The following is a 27,630-nucleotide window of genomic DNA, read 5'->3' on the forward strand; positions in this document are numbered from 1 at the left end:
TGTCTTCTGCAGTTTCCACAGTATGCATCCGATGAAGTGAGCTGTAGCTCACGAAAGCTTATGCTCAAATAAATTGGTTAGTCTCTAAGGTGCCACAAGTACTCCTTTTCTTTTTGTGAATACAGACTAACACGGCTGTTACTCTGAAACCTGTCAAAATTATGGCAATTTATTTTTTCTACACAGCCTTCAACCAATCAAACGTGTATTTACATTAAAAATGCAGAGCACAATGTGAAAGGTACAATGAAACATTCACACGCTGCATTTAACAAGCAGCACTGAGACACAAAGAAACAGCAAAACACTGTTTGTGAACAATGAAGGAAAATTAACAGGAAGGCCCCCCATTTGCACAACTCCATGCAACAAACAGACACACACTATGTGTTCACACACTGGTTTACCTCATCTGAGCACAACATTAACAATAATGTATGTGAGCATATGCTAAATTTGTGTGCAAATGACCAGTCTGATGCTTTTATTAATAACAATAATAATAACTAGCTGCATTACAGTAGAGCCCATCAGTCCCAAATGAGATTGGGGCCCCGTTGTATTTAGGCATTGTCCTCCAAATTACTTACAGTCTAAGAGGAGAGGTTTCCAAAGTCATAATGTGCCCTATGTGCCTTTAAAAATCTTCCCCTTAAGCAAACGATATAGACTAAGGTTGGGAGGGAAACAGACCCACAGGAGGTGACCTGACTTGCTCAGTATTGCCCAGAATTAGGAATAGAACACAGATCTCTTTACTCCCACTCTAATGCCCTATTCACAATAGATCCTGCTGTCTACCTGTGCAATTGCACATGCAGTCATGGCTACTGAATGAGTAAATTACGTGTATCTGTGCATTAACAAGTATTGGCAGGCCCCTCCATAAAGGGGTGCGGGGCCCAGGGCGAAAGTGACGTCACTTCCAGGACCGACCACACCCGGGGCGGAGTAGGGGAGGCTAGGGGAGGTGGTGCCTCCCCAAACAACGAGGCGTGGCCCCGCTCACACTCCGTGCCCCCACCCCCAGGCCCAGCTTCGGTGGCACCGCTAGGCTCCAGGGGGATGGGGCCACACCACCTGCCTTCCCAGGGCTGCCGTGTGCTCTTCCTCCCCATGCACTCTCCCTTGGGATTATGTCACCAGTTTTAAAAATGACTGAGATTTAGAAAAACAAATGTAATAGAAGTCCATCTCATTTCCTGAATTAAGAGTGTGACCAGAAGGGATTGGCTGGAAAATGTATCCTGAGTGACACTGGGTGACACTGATAGGCACATCTATCCAGCATTGTTTACTACAGCTCATTAAAATCCACACTTGCATCAATCGGGTTCAAAGACATATCATTAGAGTCATAAAGACAAATGTATCAAACTGGTATTTTCATAGTGCCTGAACACATCATAGGGGAAATGATTTTCTTGATTTAATTTGATACTGACCGATTATCTTTGCATCTGAGTATTTGGAACTTAATCCATTCCAACTCACAAAGCCACACAATATTCAGCACATATGTGGAAAAGCGATTTGCAGATCCTTACAATGCTCCTTCAGCTCAGCAGCTCCAAAAAAAGAGTGACTTTATGGAACACTGCCAGGACCCTGATAAACAATACACTGTCCCTGATAGTTCTCTATACAGCATTTCCCTAAGCTCATTATAGCTGAACAGCCTTCCTCTTCTGAAAATACTTTCACTGGTTATTGCCAGTACATGACGTACAATAATATTTACAATAAATAAATACATGAAATATTTTATTGCATTGAACTTCTGGAAGCTTAATCATTTAAAAATGTGGGTTTAACATTTGTGCTTAATTTGCTCTTGCAATAACAATGATTGTGCACAAAACCTGCATAGAGATGTGCAAATGGCTAATTATTATTTGCACATACAGATACCTGGGATACCCATGCAGTTGCAGTAACTGCATATTCAAATTCAGCAGAGATTTTGCGCATGCCATTGTGTGCGCAGGTCGCTGTTTTTCAAACTATTTCCCACATTCTTTGTAGAGTGAATGCTTACACTGACTGCATTTTTATACCCACATGTGCATCTCATTTATAGCATGTCAGACTTCAGCATGTTAGGACACATCCATCAATTGCACAGTATTCAGTCAGAAAAATAGGCAGAATACTTATCAGTGCATCTGCACTGGGGAGGTAAGAGGAGATTAACATCATAAAGCATTTGAGTAAAACGTAAGATATCTGTAAATTAATTTCAGTCACATCGGCCACCTTAAAAACATAAACAGAATAATTATGCAACCACAGATGGAGGAGGAGTACATTACCTTTGTACTCCATCAGTGCCAAAGATAACACAATACAGAAGTGGGGAAACTCTAGCACAAGTTTTATCTGATCATACTCTGATTTTGTTCAACAGCAAAAAGGAAAGTCTAATTCTGCACACACAAAAATCAAAAACAAAAGCTACAGTTTATTCTAGCAATACTAATACCCTTGTAGCTTTGTTTAAAAGTTAAAGCAGGGATTGTGTGTTCGGATATTGAGGCAGTAAATCTGGTTCTGCTCCTGAACCCTATGTGAGCTTATTCAAATGATTTTCCCTCACCAGGCAGCAGTTCCTCACCTACAAAATGAGGATATGACACTCACTTATCTTGCAAGGTGGCTGAACTAATATTTGTAAAGCACTTTGGGTTTCTCTAGAGAAAGACACTTAAGAAGGGGAAAGTATTCTCATAATCATTATGAAGACCTTGTGTTATCTGCCACATATGTTCCTGATGGATTATGTCAGGTGGATCCTGGAAACAGAGTTTGGAACAGTGGGTCAGAGGCAGTATAGCTGATTGCTTCGGTCTGGCTGTCTGCTTTCAGGGGCAGAGCAGGCTACGTCTCCTGGAAAAAAGATCCAGAAAGACAGGAGAGGGTGCAAGATAAGCATGCATCAAGGTGGCTGGGAGAGAGACTCCACCCCAAAGACTCTGGGCTTGGAGGAAGTATCTGCCTGTTGTGTGGCGAGTTTTGTGGGAGTTCTTTTGGCGGTTCAAAATGTTGGACCCATGCCCCTGCATGCCTTCCAGTTACATGAGAACAAAGGAATTGCCAACCAGAACTAGGAGATTTGTGAGGAAATTTCAAGGGGCCAGATTTTGAAACTTTTACTCTCATCAGTAGCTTTTATTCATTCATACAAACGTTCTATGTGAGCACTCATTCAAATAGTACAAGGAACATCTGTTACTGACCTTTAGAGGGCTTCTTAAGTTGTGTTTTCTGTGAATTCCTTCCACCTAAGAACAGACTCTGCCTGAAGCCCTGCATTCTGCTGCTTACAGTAAATCAGAGAGACTGTCCCTTCTTGAGCCTATACCTCATGAGTTTTAGAGCAGGTCATAATTCCACACTTCATTCTGATTACCCCCATTTAACCCCCTTCCATCCCACTCAGGTTCACACACAGTGAGACTGGAGCCTGGAACACTACTTAACACCACAGTGGCTGTAAGAGGTGCTTGTGCCTCAGGTGTTGCATCCCCAGAGGCTAAAAGCATGAGATAGGTGTGCTGTTTCTTTAATAAAGTAGCAGAAAGCAGTGGACCTGGGGAAGGCTCTGAAAGGAACTCTGATGCCTGGAAATAGAGGGACAGATTTCTTTATTTCTATTAATGGACCCTTGCTTAGTATTAGAAGAAAGCAACTCTTTGTCCCTGTGCATCCCAATCCATTCTGATGTGTGTGAGCAAAAGTTTGACTCAATTATAAGCTTCCAAAATGACTGTAGGCTGTGTGTGTTACCCACTGAGTCAATCAGTCAACCTAACATCTGGTGCATGCACTGAACAACATCTGCACTGTTAGAGGCAGAAGTATTGGGATTTCTAAGACCAGGTAAACAATTTGTAAAGAATAATTTAGTCAAAGAGTTTTGCCTCCTTCTCTGTTTACAAAGGTACACTCAAACAGATGGCATTTTTCTTTAGTGTACTCATTAGCTGAAATTGTTTGCTGAATAATTTTGTGTGGATAATTCTTGGTCTGTAGCTTGGTATTGGAACCCCTCACTACTTGACTTAGCAGATATCCTAATCCTACCTCATAAGAAATGAATTTGTTCTCCTATTTTATTTAGGGAGCAAGAAGGCAGAGGTGCCACAAAGATGAAATACTCTGTTTTGCAGGTACCATCACTCCTGACTGCAGAGTGATGCTAGAATTATCTGCAGCAGCCAGAGAGAAGGTAGAACAGCACTTCAACTTCAGCATTCAAAGGAACAGAAGGAAAGGCAGCCCGCAAGCAACAAAAAGTCATGAAAAAAGTATTAAAATTTTCCTCTGCAGCAATGTTAATTCTTCAAGGAGCACAGAGTGTTTGGTTTCTCAGGAAATCTCCAGACAGTCAAACATGCCGTCAATTTATCACTACAGAAAAAATGTTAGCCCCCTCTTCATCATCTTCATGGGCATGTATTTGAATTTGTTTAACATGTCAATTCACTACTCATGAAAGATGCTGGTATGACATCCTGCAGATCAAAGTCCTCTATTTACCAACAGAACAGATATACAGGCTACAGGATCAAAACAGAAGCTACCTTGTTTTCCTTGCCTGTGTTTAAGTTCTTTATGCATGCTTTTTCTTCTCTCGGAAGTTTTAATGTTAGCACCCAACACTCAACAACAGGCTTACAATAACTAAAAGGTTCACACATTCAGTGGTGGAATAATAATAAACAAGAATTATTTAGGCTCCATGCTTCTGCGAGGCTAACAAAAACCTATTTTCATTAGTTAATATTGTGCAAAAAGACCAATCATTCACTGTGTTTTTGCTGCATAAATGGCCTTCCCTACCCTCGATGGAGGTGAAGATAGGCACAAACGTAACCCAGAAAAAAGATTTACCTACATGACAAGAAATAAATCACAGGACGTAAATCATGGTGTCTCTCTGATTGCCGCTCGCTCTGTCCAGAACCCCATTAAAGTTTTACAGTCCTGGTCAAGTAGACCTGAGATTGGTGTTCATTGGTTCTGCTGTGTGTTACGGTGTGGGACAGGACTGAGTCTGATAGCTGCAAGGAGGGAAGGATCAAAAGAACTGCCACAGATTGATGGGGAAAGAGAAGCAGACCCTGAGAGCCTTGTACATATTTAGCCATTTTAAATAATTGTTGAATTATACTATTTTAGCAACATAGTGTTTCATGTGCCATGTCTACGTAATAACATTAAAACACTCCCTGCTTCTAAAAGTAAACTGGATCTTTATTAAGAGGAACTTTTCACAGAGATGTTGCAACTGTAGCCAGCATTTCAGCCATGTGCACACAGACAGACTTCCTGGTGCCTCCTCCAAACTCTTCCCTCTGCAACCTGTGCTCTTCTCTCCATCATTCCAAGAGGTTGCTGCATCATTTCCTTTTTCAATTTTTATTATTGTTGTGTCTTTTGTGCAAGCCTTTGTGGACTTGATAAGGTCAGAGATTACTAGTTCATAGACCACCTTTAGGGATATGACCTTTACCGTTAGGCATCAGAGTCCTTCAAGCATGCTAGCCTTTGAGCCAGTCTCACACTTTTTGTTTGTGTTATTGTTATTGGTAGGGAACTTGTTTCCATCCTGGTGTTATCGTCACTCTGTTGGGTGGTGTCCTGTTGGTCCTCCATATTGGTCATATACCTCACTTCTTCTAACTCTCCTAGGTTAGGTCAGCCAATGGCTGAGGCTGTTTCTGTATCCTTCTGATCCTGGCCTTGGCCCTGTCTGACTAGATGTGCCAGCTGCCAACCACTACTATGCAATTGTCTAAGTTTCATTTCCACCACTGTCCTGAGTCTGTAACTACTGCATATGACCAGCTTGGACTGTTGCCTTTTGCCATTGCTTTCTGTGGCTATTGGCAGTTTGGAACCAGACCCGCTCACTTGTGCATTGAGGCCTCAGGTTCTTGGCTCCTTTGTTGTAGCAGGCTGCCTGCCTACTTTGGTATTCCCTTAACTGCTTCTGTGTACTGGCTATTGACCTCCCACTAGGCTCCAAGAAATTACTCCACATGGGAAGCAGTCATGTTTCTCCAACCCCTCAATCCCGTCTTCCACACAGAGCTCATCCCAATCCTAGTAGTAGGGGGTGATCTTGTGTAGCACTTGCTCCTTACGACATAGCCAACTCTGGAGTATGAACTGTTCTACTGTCCGCTGTGGGCTGCTGGCTTTGCATCAGTGCTGCTCCTCAGCCTCCTTCTGAGGCATCGCACTGTAGCGCTAGCTGCTCTTCTGGGTTGTCAGGCTGGAGGACTGGTGATTCACATTTCATTTACTCCTTTCAAAAGCCAGTTCTTGTGTCTCTGGCCATTCCCACTCTGCATTGTGGCTCATTAACTGTTTCAAGAGTTCACAGGCTTCTGATAGCTGTGTGCAGAATCTGGAAAGATAGATGGCCATTCCTATCAATAACTGAACTCCACTCCCCACTGGCCTAGGCATTTCCCTAATGGCTTCACCTTCTCAGTATCCTGCTGGAGTCCCACAGAAGTCAACAAACATCCAATATAGGGGACCTCAGTCCCACCTTGTCTGCGTTCAGCTTAATATTCCACTCCTGACACCTGTCAGGAGTTGTTGCAGATTGATATCATGATCCTGGATTGCCTCTTCCTTGACATCTACTACAATAAGAATGTCAACAGCTACAGTCTTCATGTCTAGGAATCCCTCAAGTACCTGGTTTGGTTTACCTTGGAACACCTCTGAGGTGGGGCTGCTGCCCATAGGTTTTTGTATCCAGCAGGTCCTGCCAAAAGCTTGTCATCTTTCCATCACAAACTGTGCACAACTGAAGACATACTGTCTGGATAAATCAGACAGTATGTCTTCAATTATTGGTAATGGGTAGTGACTTCTTTTCAATGCTTTGTTCAGTGGTTTTGAGTCCATGCAAATCCTCAGTTTACCTGAAGATTTTCTCACCACTATTAGGCTGCTGATCCACTCTGCACTCGTTTCAGTGGGTGCAATGATGCCTGTTCTTGGCAGGTTTGCCAGTTCCTTCTTCAGTGGCTCCACTAGGCCTAACTGCACTCTGCATTTCGGTAGTCTCACAGGCTGCATGTGGGCTCTATTTCTAATTTACTCTTGCCTCTAGGTATCCACCTTCTTGAAATACATCCTTATCTGCTGTTAGAATGCTAGACAGGGCCCTGGGTGACTATTATCCCTCCTTGTCACATTGAGAATATTGTGGTGTTATACTGTGATCAAATCCCTGGCCCGCTCTGAACTGCTAGTGGGTGGTATTCCTGTGTGCCAATTACTATAAACTCCAAGTGATAATATCTCTTGTTACATGGGTTTCTTATCTACAGCCTGCATTTGCTCACTGGACTCAGAATTTATTGTACACCACCTGCATTTGGTTGCACTTCCCCAGACTAATATTGCTGCTTATCAGTGTTGCTGGGATTACATTGCAGCTGATTCCACAATCCATCTGGAATCAAATAGGTCGCTGATCTTATAATTTAGTTGCAAATGTCAGCTGAATGGCTGGAAACCTTCTTCTGCAGTACATATACACTTAGAGTCTTTGTACCTGCTAAAGTCACACTCTTTATTGGAAGTCTCTACTTCCTCAGTCACTGCATGTGGTGTCACTTTTTTCTTCCTGGGGTAGCTGCAGCATTGGGACATAAAGTGGCTCTGTTTTCCACACCTCTTGAACAGCTGCCCTGGCTGGGCTTTTTTTTTTCTGCCTTTCATGTTGCTTTCCATGGACCATGATGCATTCTCAGTAGGTTTCTCTCTGACCTGCTTCCTGCATTCCTTTAACTTGAACCTGTATATCTTTCCCTGCGCAGTTCAGTTACCCTTGCTATGGGAGACATTTCTTGAAGATTAGATCTGTTTCTCTCAATCTTTCCTTTAAGCCAGAATCATGTGTCCCACAAATGATCCTGTCTCTAATAAGGAAGTATTTTGTCTCCAAAGTTACATGTGAATGCCAGAGTTCTCAGCTCTGCAAACTAAGTCTCTATTCCCTCTTCTGCTTCTTGATTTCAGGCAAAAAACCAGTATCTCTCTATGGTGTCATTCTGTCTGGGACCACAGTGCTCACCAAACACCTTGATTAGTTGTTCCAGTGCTTCAGGCATTATTTCTGGCACCAGTGTCTGCTTGGCACAGTACATAATACTTTATAGTAAGAGGTAGTCCCTGCCCTAGGCTGCTTACATTCTAAGGTCCCAGTCCTACAAGTAGTTACATGTGGGTCCAGGGGTATGCCTTCATGGGTCTCTTCACAGGATTGAGGCCCAAACAGACAAGAAAAACAGATGGTGGACAAAAGGAAACAGTATTATCTCCATTACAGATGGAAACTGAGGCACAGAGAGATTAAGTGTTTTGCCCAAGCTCACACAGCAAGTCTGCAGCAGAGCTGGGGACTGACCCCAGATCCCCTAAATCTCAGTCCAGTTCCCTAACTACCTAACCAACATTTAACATAAAGAAATACTCCTTTAAAATCAAGATTAAATCCATACAAATGGATCTGTACATACGGTATAAGGGATTCTTACCTATCTGCTAGACCATACATCTTTCGTGAGAAATATAGCAAGGACGGTGAGTCATGTATTTTTCAAAACTTGAATAGGAGATCATTAATTTTAATCAAATTTTGTGACTTGCCATAGGAATGATACGTATGAATACTCATTTAGTTTTTATTGGTGTGGGTGGGATTATATTATGTGATTTATATTTTTAATTGTCATTTGTTCTGACTATTTTTAAATAGCATTCAGTTGCCTTGGCACAGAATGGGGGATGGAACCAAGGGTTTACTGTCAATAGTATTATGTGATGCAACCAATGTGTCACTGGCTGTCTCCCACAACTTCACAAAAATGTTATCAATTTGAGGTTACCCTGTTAAGCAAACAGCAGTGCAGCGACACCATGCGGTACAATGGCCCAACTGCAGGGCACAGCACCAGCTTTTCCGCATCCAGAACCACGCAGGCTAGTGTTTGCAGAAGAAAAAGGTGAAATGTTGCCATCAATTTAGCACTGAGAGCCTGAGGCCTTAGAGGTTTCATCTGAGTGGGACCTGGATTTTCCTTGGAGAACAGCCTGTAACAATCGAATAAACTTCTAGGCAGTCACCTGCCCACCCTAAATAGTTTGGTGCAGAAGGTGCAAAGTATCTCATGTATGTAGCAAACAAACTGCTTCTGTGGAAAGACATGCTCAGCTCCTCCCTTCACTCCCAGTCAGGTCAGGTCCTCAGAGGCATGTGGGCAAAGTAAAAACTGAAAGTCTGTGTAACAAATATCTGCAAAATACACATTCTCAGAAGGTAGCTTGGCCAATTTCTCTGCAGTTTTAACATGAAGATGTAGTGTGTGCAAATGTGCTGCACATGAACTATGTACATGCCTGTGCTTGCACAGGGAACATGCACATTGTATGCAGGTATTTCCAATCCACATACACACTTAGAATGGGCCAAAACTTGTCTTTATATTTGTGTGTAAAATACCTACCACAATGCTGGTATACTATACACAGAGTGTGTGTATCCCTCCTCGGAGTTTACAATGTCCATAGGCGTATTTTTGGGCAATATAGGTATGCATGCAGGTAAGCAATGCTGCATGTGTGCCTGCAAAGTGTGTTCGTCTGCCCGCTGGATGCACTGTTGGTGTGTATGCCTGCGCCCAGCGTGTGCACTATGGTGGGCGTATGCCACTGCCTGCGGCGTGTGTGGGCCTCTATCGCCTGTGTCCATGTTGAACCTGAACTGGATTCAGGTGGGGCTTGTCCTACTCAATACATGTTCATAGGTGTGTGTGCGTGTGAGCACAATGCACGTTGCACGCGCGGGGGAAGGGGGGGTGCAAGCCTGCAGAGTGTGCGGCGGCCTGTTGCCTGTGCGGGATGGGCACGCGCCGGTCGCCCGTGCGCGTCTGCGGTAGGTTGCATGGGCCGGGGGTGGCGCGGGTGCGCGGCTGTCGCTGGCGGGTGTTGCCGGCTGCCCGTGCGGTGCCCGACTCTCCGGAGCGTGCCGGCGGCTCCCGGGCGGCCCTGGTTGCTGCGGCAGCCGCCGGTTGCGACGCGAGCCACGGTTACCATGACTCTGTCCCTCTCCGTCAAAGGGACTGGAGCAGGGAGCGTCCTGTGGGCGCAGCCCCAGCCCCGCCGCCTGCGCGCTGGGCGCGGTGCCTCTGCCCTGCTCAGCGCAGCTCAGGCTCCCTCCGGAGCCGCCGCGCTCGCTGCTCCTGCTGCCCGGCTCCTCCACGCCTGCCCGGCTCCTCGGGGGACGGACCCAGCCGGCCGGAGCCGCCACAGCACAGTAAGCGCGTCCCGTTCCCCTGCCCAGCGCGGCCCCCCTCTCCCGCACAGCTGCGCTCCCCGGCTCCCTGCCCAGCCGCGTCCGGGAACTTCCCGGGCAAGTTTCTAGCGAACTTTCCTCCCCCGCGACGAGCCGCCGGGGCTGGAGCCCTGCCTGGCTGCGGCTCCTTGGAAGAGCGTTGAGCGCGCGTCCCCCCTCCCCGGGTCTCTCCCTTTCAGGCTGTTTATCGGTGGAGACAAAAAGAGACCAGAGGGCAGCCAGCTGCTTTTTACGCTCGCTCCAGTCCCCAGGTCACCAGCACTCATGGGACAAGAGCCACCGCCGCGGCCGGAAAGCCCTGGGAGGCTGCCCCTTGGCCGGAGGCTTTGATCGTTTCCCCGGAACATTGGGATGATGATTTCAGACTCATACACATCTCGTTCAAGCAACAGGTTTTAGCCCTCAGCAGGGATTTAACAGGAGGAATCCTGCTCCTTCACCCGGCCTCCGTTTCCTACTGTTGCACTAAAATAATGGCTCTTTAGCTCATTAAAGTGGCTTATCCGGGTAGTGAAAGTGCCGGGAGCTCCTGAACTTTCCGCTGCTTTCCAGCCTATTTTCTGTTTCCTTCCCTCCTTTCTTTGAGAGCCTCGCCGACAGCTGCCTCGGCTAATCCATCAGCTAGACATGGCTTTTTATTTACATCCGCTTTCATTCCTTGTTTCCTTCTCCGTGTCTTGTTCCCTCTCTCTGAGCTGTCTGTTTGCACAGTGCGATTTCCTGACTTTCAGAGTCGTGTGTCCTTTGCCCGGGCTCTGATTGTCCTTTATCCAGTTCATTTTAATTATTTTAAGTTCTCTGTTTCATCCTGTTAATTTCATGACTTTTTGTTTGTTTTGTGTTTATTGTCTTAAAAGCTGTTTTTAACAAGTAGTAGTGTGCTTCAGTCTTATTTATCCATCAGAAAGGGTTATACTGGGGGGGAAAGCTACTATATGTACTATGAGTACCCAGTGTTCACTTTTCATTTCGATGGCAAAAGGTGAACTAATTGTTTATATCTATATAAACACACTACAAATCTCATTTACTTATTAAAACCCTGCTTAAAATTTACTATAATATCTCATTTAAAATTCCTTACAATGAAAAAACTATTTGGAAGTAAGAAAGCAAGTTATCAGTTATAATCAATACTGAAGTAATCTCTGAGGAAGATAGGGATTCTTTTTTGGCAAAGTTGCTTCTCTTTTGGTTGTTTTTTGACAGAAGCATTAGTCTCAGTAACATGCTCAAATAAAAGGAAAGTCAGCATTTAGTTTGTGGGTTAGCACAACATAACATGCCCTGGCCTTAAGTATAACTGCTTGCACCAGATCAAACAGAGCAGCAGATATGTGCTTATTTATTTTCATAGGATATATTTATTAATATGATTTTAATGTCAGAAACTAACTTTTCCAAGTCTTGTTTTGATGAGAAGTAATAACAGTTAATCTAGTGGGGGAAACATATCGCTGAGGAACTTCCTTAGGTTGCAATGTTTAGGGTGTGTTTGTAAGTAGAGTAGAAGTTTGAGTACCCTGTCACTACATAAGTTGTTGTGTCCCTGCAGTCTGGAGTATTTCAGAATGGTAGCCTCAGACAGGTGTTCTAGTGTGAGCGCCATATGGTGGATCGATGAGCTTCAGGTCCTGGAGAATAACAAGCTGGATTTCCAATACAGCCTGAGAAGCATATGGAACTTTTCCTTTTTTTTTCATTTGGAGAAGTATAACACAGGGATAATTTTTAAATGGCAGGAAAGCTTTTTATGGCAGAGCCTTTTTTGGAGAGGTAATTATATAAGTAGTCGTACTGCATTGGAACATGTTTTACAAGAGGAAGTGGTAAACAGCAGCAAATGTAAGAAGTACTAGGAACCAGACTTGGGACAGAAGTCTGGGGAACTATTCAGATACTTTATAGGCTTTATAGGACCCATGTCCCCCTAGCACTGTTGTTATTTATCCAGGCACAACTTTGACTTGTCTCTGCAACAGAACAGTAACAAGGCTTCTTGCAGGATTTCTGATTACATCAGAGATGCACTGCAGAAATCAAAATGCTGCAGAGGACATTCAGAAAAATTTGGAACTGGAGTTTTAACAAGTGACTAGTTGTTTCTGTTTGCTTTAGAAGGGCATCCTTAATAATCCCTTCCCCCTAACTTAATTAGTCTGATAGTCTCCCTCAATTGTGGGGATAATCAGAGCAATCAAATGGATTTCTAACTTGGTTTACTTACTGAACATAATTGATAAGAACATACAAACTGAGCATGAGATATTTCTGAAGAGGTTGTGTCTGTCTCTCTCTCTCACACACACACACACACACAACTGCAACCTAACAAAGTTAACCAAGGATATTTCCCACACACACACACACGAATATTTGTTATTATGTATTACTTGTATAACAGTAGCACGTAGAGGTCACAAACAAGATCACAGCTTTCATTGTGCTAAGCACTGTACAAACACAGTGAGAGACAGCCCCTGCCCCAGTGAGCTTGCAAGCTAAATAGACATGACAGAAAAGGGTGAGAGGGAAGAGAGCCACAGAGACAAGTGACTTGCCCAGGGTAACACAAAAGGCCAGCAGCACAGCCAGGAACAGGACCCACATTTCCCAAGTCCCAGTCCACTCAGAACAGAGAGAGTGTTGTCTCAAAGGCAATGAAAGGAGCCAGTGGATTTTTATCACTGGGCATTACCCAGAGCTGTTTCTGTAGAGCAGGCTAATACAAGAGGACCTGTTTAGAGCTTGACCTGTCTCATCACGCAGAATAATTACTGATCTGGGCTGACTAGTTTGTCTAATGCGTTAATGTTCAGATGCAGTGTCTGACTTAAAACATCTCTTAATTGAAATTGATGTTTTACGGTGCTTTTGTGGAACTGGTACAAGGCTGATTTGCTATCATGGTAGTGTTGCTTGGTTCTTGGTCTGTTGTGTGTCATGAAAATATGGTTGTAGCTTATTGCTTTTATACACTATTTGGGTTGGGCTGAAATGGGATAAGTTCATTCCTGGTATAAATCCACTGCAGCCAGTAGAGTTACCCCAAGGATGGACTTGGTTGTTATCGAGCTTTGTTGTAGCTTCCTTGTAACCACAGAACATTTTTAATTTTCAAACTGACATTTTCTTTGAAAAGGGCATAGAAGTCAAATTGCTGAATGGAAACTTTACACAAATACAAGGGCTGAATTTACCTATCTTTTAAAGAAAAAGCACACTCGTAATATTTGCTTATAGTATAGTGTTCCTTGAGAGGTGAATAGAATTTGCTCATTGCTGATGAGCTTTTCAGCAACAGAAATCTGCAGTTGGTCATGTTTCTCCTGACCATCTTGGTCTTCTGGCAACACCTATAACCATAGCATAGGCGTGCCTCCCAAGGAATAATACAAACAGCACATACTAACACTGTACTGTTTCATTTTCCTTCCTGCTTCACACAGTCAGGGACTGTGGGCTTGTTTTTTATTATCTTTGATTTTCTTCTACTCTCTTGCCTCCTTCTCCTCCCTTTTTTTCCCCCTTCTTTGTCATATTCTGCCACATTTCCAGGAATGCCAAGTTGAAGGAGTGAGTTTTAAACCTCATTTTGAAGATTATGGAATATGTGGCCATTCTGGTCTTCCCCAGTAAGGAGTGCCAGAGACTTGGCCCTGTTGCCAAGAATGTCCTGTCTTCTGCTTTCACGAGATCCATCCTGGACGTTGACAGTTCCACATTTCCTGAGAAAAGCAGCTGTGGAGGGTGGTGTTGTCACAGCGCTCTCTGAGGTACCTTGGGACAATCCCCTGTAAGGCCATAAAGCTTAGCTCTGAGTTTTGGCACAGTATTCCACAGGAAATCAGGGTAGTGAGTGGAACGGGGATGGATGGATGCAACAAAGTGCTCCTGGCGAATTTGGTGTTGCTGAAGAGAAAGCGGCTGTGTTCTGGAGTTATTGAAGCATTGCTGATGATGGAGTGTTCATACCTAGATCCAGTGGTAATAGCCTAGTGTGGAGGGTAGGGTTCAGTTTTCTGGCTAGTCCTAAATAAAATAATTTTTGTGGCTCATCACTCTCCATGAGTCCAGCAGCATTGAGAAGACCTTATGTTGTGGACCAGTTTGGCCATTTTGGGGTAGACTTCTTCCATGGAGGGTAAACAAAAAGTGATAGCTAGCTGTTCAAAGTGTTTCCCACCTTCCAAATGTTACCACCTGTGGCTTGCCTGTGTTCAGCTTCAGCCAGACATAGGGATGGTTGGGAGGTTGTGCTTTTTGCATGTGAGGTAAATGAGATGTAGAGATGGATATCTACTAGGCATCCACCATTGTAGCATCTAGTTGTACTATCTAGGCTTCTCAACCTCTCGTTACAGGAAAAGGGTAGCCAATGGCCAAGTTTTATAGTCCCAGCCATTCAGTGGGTTACATCACGGATTAATTTGGCCTGTTGTCTTGCACACATACAGAGACAGAGGTGGGAAGGCAATGAAAACGCATTTTTATGGCTTAATGATTTCACAGTTGGTGCCTGTGGGTTACAGTGCAAGCCTGACACACGCATAACATTTACATTTTTTCTCCCATTTCCTCACGTTGTATCAGTGGATGTACTGGGAGAGCAAACCAATCACAGAGATTAGCTGCCTCCTCATTTTTTTTCTGGCTGCAATTAAGGGCATAAGCTGTTATTAACCCACATCATCTGATATAGCAGAAGCCCTCTTTGCTTACCTCAGAAGGGAAAACGGTTAATATAACTCCTCTTCTGGTTATTCACAATTTCCAGGAACTGTAAACGTATCAGCGTTCCCTTTGGCCCAACCCCACAATAGACACAGTCAAGTTGGTAAGAATAAAACATTTTTTTGAAACAGAACACTGGGGAACACTGAAGGAGGGGGTGTGGGTGTCAGTTCAGCATCTGACAGGGTCTCCCACATCTCAGCAGGAGTTATAGCCTGAATTCCCCAGGGCATCATTCTCACAGAGAACATCATCTCAGGAGTACTTTACTAGTAGACTAGCTGTAAAGTCAATGGGAATGCTTTATATGGTAGGACTATATCTCAGGGTAACTGCAAGTTTGGTTGTTAGTAAAAGCATTCTCTGAGAAGTAGAAGCTAACACCAACCTACCCTTGGAGCCAATCTTTGAAAAATGACCTCTAAATTTGCACCTCTTGACCTCTGTTCTTTGCAGGTGCAAACTTTTGCAGTGCAGCTGTCATTCTATACAGGATTTATTAGCTTATCTGAACTCTGCAGCTTTACCAGTAGGTAATGGCAGAGAACCGTCACTTGTCATGAAGCTTCACTAATAATCTCACTATTGGCTGGAATTTCCCAGAGCGTGTCTGTCATAAATATAAAGGGAAGGGTAAACCCCTTTAAAATCCCTCCTGGCCAGAGGAAAAATCCTCTTATCTGTAAAGGGTTAAGAAGCTAAAGGTAACCTCGCTGGCACCTGACCAAAATGACCAATGAGGAGACAAGATACTTTCAAAAGCTGGGAGGAGGGAGAAAAACAGAGGGTCTGTGTCTGTCGTTATGCTGCTTTTGCCGCGGACAGAACAGGAATGGAGTCTTAGAACTTTTAGTAAGTAATCTAGCTAGGTATGTGTTAGATTATGATTTCTTTAAATGGCTGAGAAAAGAACTGTGCTGAATAGAATGACTATTCCTGTCTGTGTGTCTTTTTTGTAACTTAAGATTTTGCCTAGAGGGATTCTCTATGTTTTGAATCTAATTACCCTGTAAGGTATCTACCATCCTGATTTTACAGAGGTAATTCCTTTACTTCTATTAAAAGTCTTCTTGTAAGAAAACTGAATGCTTTTTCATTGTCCTAAGATCCAAGGGTTTGGGTCTGTGGTCACCTATACAAATTGGTGAGGATTTTTACCAAACCTTCCCCAGGAAGTGGGGTGCAAGGGTTGGGAGGATTTTGGGGGGGAAAGACGTGTCCAAACTATGTTTCCCAGTAAACCCAGATAAAGTTTGGTGGTGGCAGTGGAAATCCAAGGGCAAAGGGTAAAATTAATTTGTACCTTGGGGAAGTTTTAACCTCAGCTGGTAAAAGTAAGCTTAGGAGGTTTTCATGCAGGTCCACACATCTGTACCCTAGAGTTCAGAGTGGGGAAGGAACCTTGACAGTGTCTTTTTACATAGGATTACATTTTGTGTTAATGTTTCTGCAGAAAATATGACATGTCAATCAATAGCCCATTACTCAGTCTTTATTCAGGCAAGACACTTACTGAACCTTGCCTAACAACCAGTGGATTTGCCCCTTTGTTTGCTCTCCACCTTTCAGTTCCAAAGGTTTTTTAGAATTGTATTTCTCTTGCCTTGGGCATTGCCATACGTGTATGTTCCTGGCCAAGACAGAACAACTTAGAGCTCAGTTTTGTGAATGAGAGTTTGTGTAATAAGGCAGGGAAAGTTGAACGTATAGGAGTTTTTGGCACCTTTCCTGTGAGTTGTGTTCATGGAGCACGGGGGAGCAGCAGTGGAGATCCTACTCCATGATACAAACAAGACGACAAAGCCCTCTTTGCTTACCTCAGGCCAGGAAAGAGTGCTGTGGCTCTAGCAGGATCTGAATGAAGCTTTGGCTATACTTGTGTATTCTACATAGGTTTTCCTTACCCAGGATCCTCCATCTTCTCTTTAAGGGCAGGTGATTATTGAATTCCTTTTATACTGAGAGGTGTCAGAGGCATGAAGGTATCACTCCACCAAGAACATGAGTCCATCTGCCATGAGGAAACAGGAAAAGGTTAGCTCCGGAAGGGGGATTAAACTTCAGCGTAGAGAATAGCTGAGATAATGGTAACATTAAAGTCTGCCATGTACAGAGAATTTGGACATGCATGAGCAGCCCATCATGCTGAGATTGAAATGCAGCTGTTCTGCAGCGTGATACTTGTGGTGCTTCTGGCTATAAGTATACAAGCTTTTAAAATAAATGGCTTCATTCATAATCTTTAACACCAGAGAAGAGTAGTTCTGTGTCTAATGGAGCCTACTGTCGCTGCTGTCTCCCTCCCCACCCATTAAAGGAGACAGAGTAAGTGTCCCAAGCACATGCAGCAAAAATATATTGTTGTGGAAGGCTGGAGCATGGAATATTTGCTGCCCCTCTGTGAGCCTGTGACTAGCAAGTGTGATTACTAGTTATTTATTGCACTCAATTGTTTTTCAGTGAAAACACTTCCCCCCCCCACCCAATAAAATTAAATAGCTACTCATGTTAAATGTGGCTGAATATACAGATGAGAAATCTAGAGCCAGCGTGGCATATTCCTTTCTTATGTGACAGCCACCTTCCAAAGTAATTCAAGTGAATGTTGCAGTGCAGCAAGTTAGGCAGAGAGAGTTTAGCAGTTTCAGGGCCAAATTTTTATATGGGCATGAACCCAAGATCACTCCATTCCTTGTGTGAAGTCACTCCAAATTTACACTAGTGTAACTGAGAGCAGAATTTGCTCCTTCATATTTTCAGAACCATATCATAAGAACCTTTTGAAGACTCTTAGAATGACAGAGAAAGGTACCTTTGCTCCAACTATATTAAATATATTAGCAGTACAGTGAGAACAATGTCTATTAAACAAAATTATTGAATCCAAAGAATAGTATATGATTTGTATGAAATTCATATAAAGTTATTAAACTATCTTCTCTGAATAAGGTTTGAGGCTCCAGAGAGCAAGCTGTCATGCTATTTATATGTCCAGTTACACATAACTGGCAAGCATTATATATGAATAGCAGTGCAAATGTTTTGTCAACATTGTTTCCATTTGACTTCCTTGAAAGCAGTCTAAGACTGCTTGAACAGACAAGGATACTTAGTGAAGTTCATCATAATCAACTTCGGATTCTTTTATATGTACGTAATTGTTACTAAAATATTTAAGAAGATTTTTACATATAGTAAACAAACAGGAATGCTTTTTTCCAATTCCTTTTCTGCACCACACACTTGAACTCTACATGTCTGTGCGATAACTTCTTTTTTACATTCGCATTCTGCTAAATATACAGAGCCACTTGCAGGCATACATTTTCTCTGTGATTTCTTTAGCAGCCCTATAGATAGTCAAGTTTCAATCACCATCTTTGTTTCAGATCCAGAGGGCAAACATATACATTAACACCAAACATCTGTATTTTCTTTGTTGCAGAATACTCTTGCTGGAGTGTCTAAGGGATGTGAAGTTAGCTTCCAAAATGACTCTTTTAACAGGAGAAAATTCTGATTATGACTATAGCGCCCTGAGCTGTGCTTCAGATACCTCCTTCAACCACACGTTCTTTCCAGAAACAGAAACCCTCAAGGGAGTTTTTTACCAAAGAGCCAAGCTAATTCACCCTAAAGAGGATCTCTTTAAAAGCATTCAACCTGAGGACCGGAAGCATCATATCATCATAAATGTAGGGGGCATTAAATACTTGCTGCCCTGGACCACACTTGATGAGTTTCCCCTGACACGCTTGGGCCAACTGAAATTTTGTAATAATTTTGATGACATTTTAAACATTTGCGATGATTACGATGTGACGTGCAATGAATTCTTTTTCGACCGCAACCCGGGGGCATTTAGGACAATCCTGACATTTTTGCGGGTTGGGAAGCTTCGGCTCATGCGAGAGATGTGCGCTCTTTCTTTCCAAGAGGAGCTGCTCTACTGGGGCATTGAGGAGGACAGTCTGGAATGGTGCTGCAAGAGGAGGTATCTGCAAAAAATGGAGGAGTTTACAGAAATGAACGAAAGGGAGGACGACCTCATAGAGAATGAAAACCCAGGTGAAACAGTGGAAGAGACAAGAGCCAGCCTGTGCATGAAAAAGTTACAAGACATGGTGGAGAGGCCTCAGTCGGGGCTTCCTGGGAAAGTATTTGCATGTTTGTCTGTATTGTTTGTGACCATTACTGCAGTGAACCTATCCATCAGCACCATGCCCGACTTAAGAGAGGAGGAGGAGAGAGTAAGTTGACTTTCAGGATGGTAAAACATCACTCTTTGGAAAAAGTAAAGCAAATACAGGGCCTAGTTCTGCTCCCATTGAAGCAAGTGGGAGTTTTGTAATTGTCTTCAGGGCAAGCAGGATAAGGCCTGTAGATAAAGATACTGAAAGTTGTAAATGACACTTTTCTCTGACAAAAACATTTTGTAAATATGCATTCTTCTGGACAGCCATATCATGAATTTTTGAAGCTTTGTTTGTGCTGCTTAAGAACACCATAATTACTGATAGAAACTAGGGAAGTTGGAGCCAGACCTCACTGCCTCTGAAGTCAAGGGGAGTTTTGCCATTGACTTCAGTGGAAGAAGTATTGGGGGTCTGGTAAGTTTTGTATTTAGCTTGTAATTCAGCGGATTTGCCAAACTGGTTACCCCTTAATACAGCTTCAATTCATTTAATATTATGGCTTTAAAGACCAAAAAAATATCATTCCTGTCACTTTACCAACTAAAACAGTGACTGTTCATTTACTTAGTATAAACTCCTTCTCTTTCTTCTAGGGTGAATGCTCCCAGATGTGCTACAATATTTTCATCGTGGAATCTGTCTGTGTGGCATGGTTTTCCTTGGAATTCATGTTGAGATTCATTCAGGCAAAGAGCAAGTTTGTATTTCTGAGGAGACCGTTAACCCTGATTGACATTATTGCCATTCTGCCCTATTATATCACTTTACTAGTAGATACCACTTCGGTGGGCTTTAAAAAGCCAACCTCTGGCAACATCTATCTGGACAAAGTAGGTCTGGTGCTCCGCATACTCCGTGCCTTGAGGATTCTATATGTCATGCGGCTGGCCAGGCACTCTCTCGGCCTGCAGACTTTAGGACTCACCGCTCGCAGGTGTACCCGGGAGTTTGGACTCTTGCTGCTCTTCCTCTGCGTGGCCATTGCACTTTTTGCGCCGCTCTTGTATGTCATTGAGAATGAGATGGCGGACTCACAGGAGTTTACCAGCATCCCTGCGTGCTACTGGTGGGCAGTAATCACCATGACAACAGTAGGCTATGGCGACATGGTTCCCAGAAGCATTCCAGGCCAGGTGGTGGCTTTAAGCAGCATTCTGAGTGGCATTCTCCTCATGGCATTTCCAGTCACCTCCATCTTCCACACGTTTTCACGCTCCTACATTGAGCTGAAGCAAGAGCAGGAAAGACTCATGTTCAGGAAAGCACAATTCTTATTAAAAACTAAGTCTCAGCTAAGTAATGAATCACAAAGGAGTGACATTTTATTTCCCAGTATCTCTTCTGAGACTAGGGACAACAACTGAAATTTAAGTTGCCATAATTGTCTGATATTGGGCAAAGTTATGCAGTCAGAGATCCCATCTTACCATTTGCTTTGGAAGCATTTAAAGAAATCTTTATACAAATAGCAAGAAAGGGGGTTTTAGCCATCAAGCTGATGTGGTTTTAAAAGCCTATTATTAAAGGCTTTTTCTTTTCTTTTCAACAAAATGTACAGTTAAGACAGTTTTTCCCCATGAGATCATGCAGTGGGATATTAGGAATTTGAGTTCTCTGACTGAAATGAGAACAATGTAAAATACATACTTGACACAGGCTGTGTTGTATTTGTAATATAAAGTGATGTACCCTTTTCCAACCAAGACATTATGTAGGTATTAATTTTGATAATTAAATAAGTTTTTCTTTAGTTTCTTCATGTATATAAATACTATAAAGATAACAAGTTCAAGTCTAAATTCATCCCCAGTGTACCTCCATTGACTGTAGTAGAATTAACCAAGTATGTAAATTACCCATTGTGCCCTTGGAGAGGATTAAACCAGGTGTGTGTCATTTAGGGCAGGCAAACATAGTATTTTCCTTGTGAGCCTTTCCTGAAAATAACAATAACAATGAAGAGGAGCTATTGGTTTGTGCGTGCTTTGGGACAGGCATGTGCTGAAGATGTAATTACTTATAGCTCAGCAGCTCCAAAACTTAAATGGGCTTATACTGTAGCTCTGATATAGTTCAACAAAATATTCCCAGTGATGGGTGAGAGGGTCTTGCGTTTTGTGACATCCAGTACAGATGACAAGGAGGTAGCTAGCTGCAAATTAAACCAAATGTGCATGATAACATCATAGTAATGATGTCTGTTTCAATGTTATCCCTTTAAACCAGATAGAAAACAGAAATTAAAAAGACTCTGTTTCTAGATGAAGCTGCAGCATTACTAATCAGGTTGATTCTGGTGCTGTGCATTGACTGTATGGCATCTGGCTTCTTTTAAAAAAAATCAAGGAGTATTACAACAAGTTGCCAGTGATGTAAAAAGGAAATAATACCAATTGAGTCATGGGAGACTAAGTCAGTCTCCAGTGACTCAAGACTATAAGGTGGAAAGCCTTCAGCTAATTAGCTCTTCCTTCACTGTTACTTGTAGCAGGCATCATAGCACTGAAGAAAAATTGTTTTGGGAAACTTAAAGACAACTAAAGAAGCGCGATCCTGCATCTTTTACTTTACTAGTCCAAAAACAAGTTGTTCTCTTGAAGTCAATGGGACCACATGGGTGAATAAGGCTTTCAGGATTGGGTCCTGATCTGGCTCCCCCAGAAGTCAATGACAAACTTCCCATTCATTTCAATCAGAGCAGGTTTGGGCTATATGGCAGCTCAAGAGACAAAGTCCAGAACTTTAACAAAGAAATCAAATTGGTTGATTTGTCTCTTAGAGAGTGTGTATTGTGTTGAAAATCTTAACTTTAGGTGAAGTTTCCCAGTTTAAAAGAACAATGTCAATTTCCTGTTCATTAACTGTCATGAGCCAAGAAATATGAAAGTTCCCAGCATCTCTGCCATCTCACCTTAAACCTATTTTTCAGAATCCCTGTTCTGGTCTCTGATCTCTCTCAAACAGGGACTTTCAATTGTGTTAAACTGTATGATGGTTTTGTCATTTATATCAAAGAGGTTGGGGATGAAATGCAAAACTCATCTTCACTTGAATTTTTGTCTGTGAAAGGTGAAACCTAGTGTATTGGCCTACACTGAATGGCCAAGTCTCCATGTTACAGTGACTTGACTTAAGTTATAAATAATAATAAAATAATATTAGATGTATACAATTATCATAATAGACATCTTATGTTTTCCTACTAAGAAATAATAGTTCAAACCTCCTTACCACTTTTTAACCAGAGTTCTCAGAGCACTTTACAAATATTAATGAATGAAGCTTCACAAAATTGCTGTGATACAGGTAAATATTCCAATGAAACTGAGACATGATGAGTCAAATGAGTAGCCCAAGGTCACAGCAATTGTGTGACCTAGAAGAAGTGGGTTATAGTCCTAGCTGACCCCCATTCTTGTGCTTTAATTAGAGTTGAAAAAAACAGGGACTATTTTTTCATGAAAAAATAGTCCCTTCTCCATCAAAAAAAATTCCAAATGTTTTGACCAGCTGTAACTTTAACCACAACACAAGCACTCGAGGTCTTTATTCCTTTGTATTAGCATCCATTATAAAAGGATTTGTTAATGGGACTATTTGAAAGAGTAAAATTACTTGTATGTGTTTGCAGGACTGGGCCCTAAAGGAGAAGCTGTATGTCAAAATAAACATGAATCAAGAGATTATGGGCCACATCCTCTGCTGAGCTCCATGCTATGCCAGTTTACACCAGCTGAGGATTTGGCCTAATTTCATCAATTTATGTTTAAATCAGCGTTAAGTAAGTTTAAATCAGCGTTAAGTAAGTGTATTTCAGATATTGTTTTTTCTGTTGTAAAATTATGGCCAGATCCTGAAGTCATGACTTGAGTCAAATCCTTAAGGGTGGGTACTAAGCACCAAGCCGGAGGGGGATTTGCCTGAGTAGGAAACAAGTAAGGATTTCAGGATGTAGCCCATTGTAATTTTGCACTTGGCAACAAATAACTTGTACGAGAATCAACATGTTGTACTATGAATCATTGTAACAAATTGCTTATGTTTTACAGCAAAGTGATACATACTGTAGTTCTTATGCTAAATTAATACAGCTATATGTCTTAGGAATACAACATTAGCATGAATCCCACATGCTGAATTCCAGTTTCTACTGTGAAGCCTGAAGATTTTAAATTATTATAACTCTTTACAGTGTATTATCTCAATTTGTAGACAAATTTATGAAATTGTAGATTGATTCAAAAGCTGACTCTGAAATGTTTCCAGCCACACAGCTGACAGCTACTGAGTCTGATAGCTTTCCTTTCTTGCTTTTTAACAGCATGTGAAGTTAACAAAAAGTTCCTTTAAAAACACTCTGTGCTTTCATGAAGTACAAAGGAATTGTTTAAATTGCCACTGATAAAAAGTGGTACTTGTCAAATATCCTACTAGAGCTGGATTCGCTTTGCTATTTGTATTATCCTGTATATACAGCAATAGTATGTATATTTTCAAATTGAATGGTAGTAGCTATATTAATTTTGATGAATAAAGAGTTGGGCTTTCTTTATATTTTCATGTGCTTGCTTATAATGCAGGCTGGCTACTACAAGCAGCTGAAGTGTCATCAGTGGAGCAAGATGATGATGCAATAGTGGAGTAAATCTCAGAGCGGACGAAGACTTTCATTCACCTTTATCCTCTGTTGGTGACACATTTCTCATGCCTGGCTGCAAGAAGGGAGGGATGGAAGAGGGTGCAAAGAAAGCAAAAGTGGGAGAACTTACATGGGTGATTGACGTTCTGAGGTCCCACGTAGGAAGTGACTACCAGTTGGGAGAGAGGATTTGGGCAATGAACATCACTAGCTGAAGCAGGTTGGCTACAGAAGAGAGCATTAGTCAGGAGTCAAAATCTCTCTATCTGCCTATGTACTTCTAGTGCACCCTTAGGCTCTAAGTGCCAATTCACCAGCTTGAGTACAGGAACTCTCTCTCTCATGTGTTTCTGAGAGCCAGAAACTTACGCATTCCCCCTGCCAGTCAGAACATAACTTTAAAATTGTTTGTAAAACTAAGTAAGAATGAGAAGAGAAGAAATCAGGGAGAGAAATTGAAGGAATGAATAGGAAATAGATGGGGAGTTCAAGTGAAGAGAAGAATCCCCGCAGAGACCTGCATTTCCAATTAGGATGACAACTCATTAAATTACACTCCTGAAAATCTCTTCTTTTTTCCCACTTTTCTCAAAAGTGGCAAAAAATAAAATTCAGCAGATCAGTGTAATATATATTTAAAATCATTTAAACACATTTCTATAGCAAAAAAATAGAGATACAGTGAGGTTCTCTTTGATTTTCCCTCACTGAACATCATTTGATGTGGATCGTTGACTGCAGTGGCAATCTGCACACTGCCATGCATTTGGAAGAATGGGAGACTTGCATTATACTTCCCTTACTAGAGGTTTACTCAATGCCACTTCACCATGAACCGTGTCCTGCAATTCTTACTCAGGGAAATCTCCCTTTGTGGCAGATGTAGGAATTGGGTCCCACTGTAATGTCATTCCATTGTACTCTCAGTCTTTCCTATATGAATATTCAATGCCTTTGGCTATGTCCTATTAAACAAAAACCTTTTGTGCAGGGCTGAGTCATGGATTCATGCATCATCTAGTACACGTGTCTGAGAAGGAAAACTGGCACATCCTGCACATTCATGACGTGTGGGCAGAGTTTAGCTGAGTGTTCAGATTGATGTAAAACTAAAAATTGCTGTGGTGGAACAGTACCTCTTTTCCACTGCTTTTCTTGTCTCTTGATAAGAGTTAGTCTTTACAGGATACTTCAATAAAAATACCCTATCATAGGTGAGGAGGTACTAACCCTTGAACAACAGTTTAAGTCTTCAGTTGTACAGTACCACCAATTCCATCCCTCATCCCCCATTCAATTGCTTACTGAACATCCTATTCATTACATAGTGCCCATTAAATCCAGATGTAGTGCCCAGAAAGGAGCTGGCCTCTATCAACTCAGAGCAGCTAAATAACACAGTAGCAGATAACAGATACTAAGAGATTCAGGACTGACCACTGATTAACTATACCCTATATTATAGGAGAGGAATTAAAAAAAAAAAGTTAATGAGTTAAAAAACAAAGAAACTGATAAATATTTCTGATAAAGCTAAGAAACACCAAATCCCACTCACAGATTTGCCAGTAGAAGTTAGCACAGCAGAACAGACTGAAAACTGGACAGCATACTCCCAAATCTGTGCAGATTGAAATGAACATATTCAATCAAAAACGAAATTTAAAGAGTGTCAAATACAAATTAGAAGATGGGAGGAGGAATCTCTGAGAACAGATCAGCCAATGGTATTAACTAGAACCTGAACTGTTTACTCTAGGGTCGTGGAAGGGACTGTCCACATGGCCATTTTAATTTACACCTTGTTAGCGAACACATATATGTTAGGCGTAGAGCATACCAGATTAATACTGTATTATACCCAGCATGTGGGCAGTTATGTTAACCAATTTGTATTACATCTTTCCCACAATGTTTTCCACTGCTCACTTATGTCAAGATATATACCCCACCATACTCTGCAAAGCTAAATGTAGCTTTTGCCATTAGCAAATATAAAGGCTGTCAAAGGCAAGATACATTCATTCTATGTCCTTGTCCTGGTAACTTCATGGGCAACTGGTTTAAAATGTAGTATCCAAAAGAGAGATAAGGGAAGGTACAGAACCACAAGGAACTCGGCAAACTGGTGGGTTGGATCTCAGGTGACACAAAGTGCATTCTAACTTGCAAGCAACAGTAGTATAAATATAAGTGACTTTGGGGGTATATTTTGAAGACCACCTACTGTGTAAGGTGAAAATGCTGTGAAATAAACATTTCTTTCCAAAAGGAGAGGTATGTATGTCTGTTTCATATTGTACTACTATGTCTTAAACAATAAACTTTGGCTAAGCTTTTTTATTTGGTGTTCTGAACATTTTTCATAATGAACTATAAATGTAGTCAATCAATCAATCAATCAGCTATACTATTAATCAGCAGCCTGGAACTGACTGAATTAACAGATGTCCCAGCTGCTGCATTTTAACAGCCCTTTTCAATTGCTTATCCCATGGAGGATTTTGCAGGGCTGCAGCATCCAGTTATCCCAGAGATGAATTAGGCCTCGTGTCTCAGAAATACAAACCATCAGTGTTTAAAACTAGGATGTAGAGTGTATTATGGAACAGTGAGTTTGAAGTCTCCAACAGAAGATCTCCAACATGAGATCACAAAGGGTCTGGCTACTCTGCAATTAAAAACCCACAGCTGGTCCATGCCAGCTGACTTGCGCTAAGGGGCTCCGGCTAAGGGGCTGTTTAATTGCGGTTTAGACATTTGGGCTCAGGCTGCAGCCCGGACTCTAGGACTCTGCAAGGTGGGAGCATCCCAGAACTTGGGATGCAGCCTAAGCCCCAACATCTACACCACAATTAAAACATCTTGAGTCAGCTGGCATGTACCAGCTGCAGGTGTGTAATTGCAGTGTAGACATACCCAAAGAGAGCCATTCCCAGAGATCAGGTAGTGTCACAGGGCATGAAACTGGAGTCATGTTTTATAAATCCTGCCCCACACTGGGAAAAAAGCCTGTAAGGGCATATTTCTATACTAATGCTTAAAATGCCTAACGCTAGACCCACCAGCTCATTTACTTATCATTGTTCCTTCATTGCCTTCTGAGATGCTATGGTAATGAGCAGTCTGAAAACCTGGAGTGCAACAGAGACTAGATGAGATCCTTCTAAAATTCAACCTAGTTCACTGCAGCATGCAGGCTCTGTGCATGTTCTGTATTGACTTGTACTGTTACTGTCCCTTTGGGACAATATTGGTTATCTGTTTGGCACTGACCCACCAGTGTATGCAAGTTTAACCATCATCAGTAAAGTTAATGGGCATTTTGTCTGTGTATTGATTAAAGAAGGAGTTCAGAATCTGACCCAAAATAATTAATAAAATGACAACTTCCTACTATTGTGTCTGTTTCTTTTGCCTTTCTTTGGAATGCTCCATTATCTCATATTCTCTGAAATCCTCCACAGAAATCACCATGGACACCATTAACCATGCTGAAAGCACAGCTGATAAGCTACAGCCCTTACTGATGAGGAAAGCTAGCAAGCTCACATGATATTGGCAGATCTTTCCTCATTCTCTGTCCAATAGCTATTTTGCCTCCTCTCTGCCTCAAACACCTAATCCAGAAATGAATGTCACCTGAACAGAAATAAAGTTCTGTCCTAGCTAGAAGC

At 42.2% G+C, this 27,630-nt stretch overlaps 1 protein-coding gene across 3 annotated transcripts; it reads left to right on the forward strand.

Annotated features, from left to right (window-relative positions):
• Positions 1-9,912: 9,912 nt before the first annotated feature.
• Positions 9,913-26,278, forward strand: KCNG1 (potassium voltage-gated channel modifier subfamily G member 1). 3 transcript variants are annotated; one of them, XR_012154680.2, is made up of 4 exons: positions 10,160-10,345; positions 18,564-19,368; positions 19,908-23,095; positions 23,895-26,278. XR_012154680.2 is itself a non-coding variant. In XM_073309392.2 (3 exons), exons 2-3 carry the CDS (start codon positions 18,610-18,612, stop codon positions 20,676-20,678), a joined length of 1,530 nt encoding a protein of 509 aa, XP_073165493.1. In that variant the 5' UTR covers positions 9,913-9,964; positions 18,564-18,609; the 3' UTR covers positions 20,679-23,852. The 3 variants fall into 3 exon arrangements, 2 of the variants coding, with proteins under 2 accessions (XP_073165493.1, XP_073165492.1); XM_073309392.2 differs by lacking the exons at positions 10,160-10,345; positions 23,895-26,278 and adding an exon at positions 9,913-9,964 and having other exon boundaries at positions 19,908-23,852; XM_073309391.2 differs by lacking the exon at positions 23,895-26,278 and having other exon boundaries at positions 19,908-23,852.
• The last annotated feature ends 1,352 nt before the right edge of the window (positions 26,279-27,630 follow it).

This window comes from Lepidochelys kempii, chromosome 13, assembly GCF_965140285.1.
Source record: "Lepidochelys kempii isolate rLepKem1 chromosome 13, rLepKem1.hap1, whole genome shotgun sequence".
Taxonomy (NCBI): Eukaryota; Metazoa; Chordata; order Testudines; family Cheloniidae; genus Lepidochelys; species Lepidochelys kempii.

Bases quoted from the DNA above. Each gene is read 5' to 3' on its own strand.
- KCNG1 (XM_073309392.2), top strand. From the start codon at position 18,610: ATGACTCTTTTAACAGGAGAAAATTCTGATTATGACTATAGCGCCCTG. The intron at 19,369-19,907 runs GTAAGTTGACTT...TCTTTCTTCTAG, and splicing joins TAAGAGAGGAGGAGGAGAGA to GGTGAATGCTCCCAGATGTG.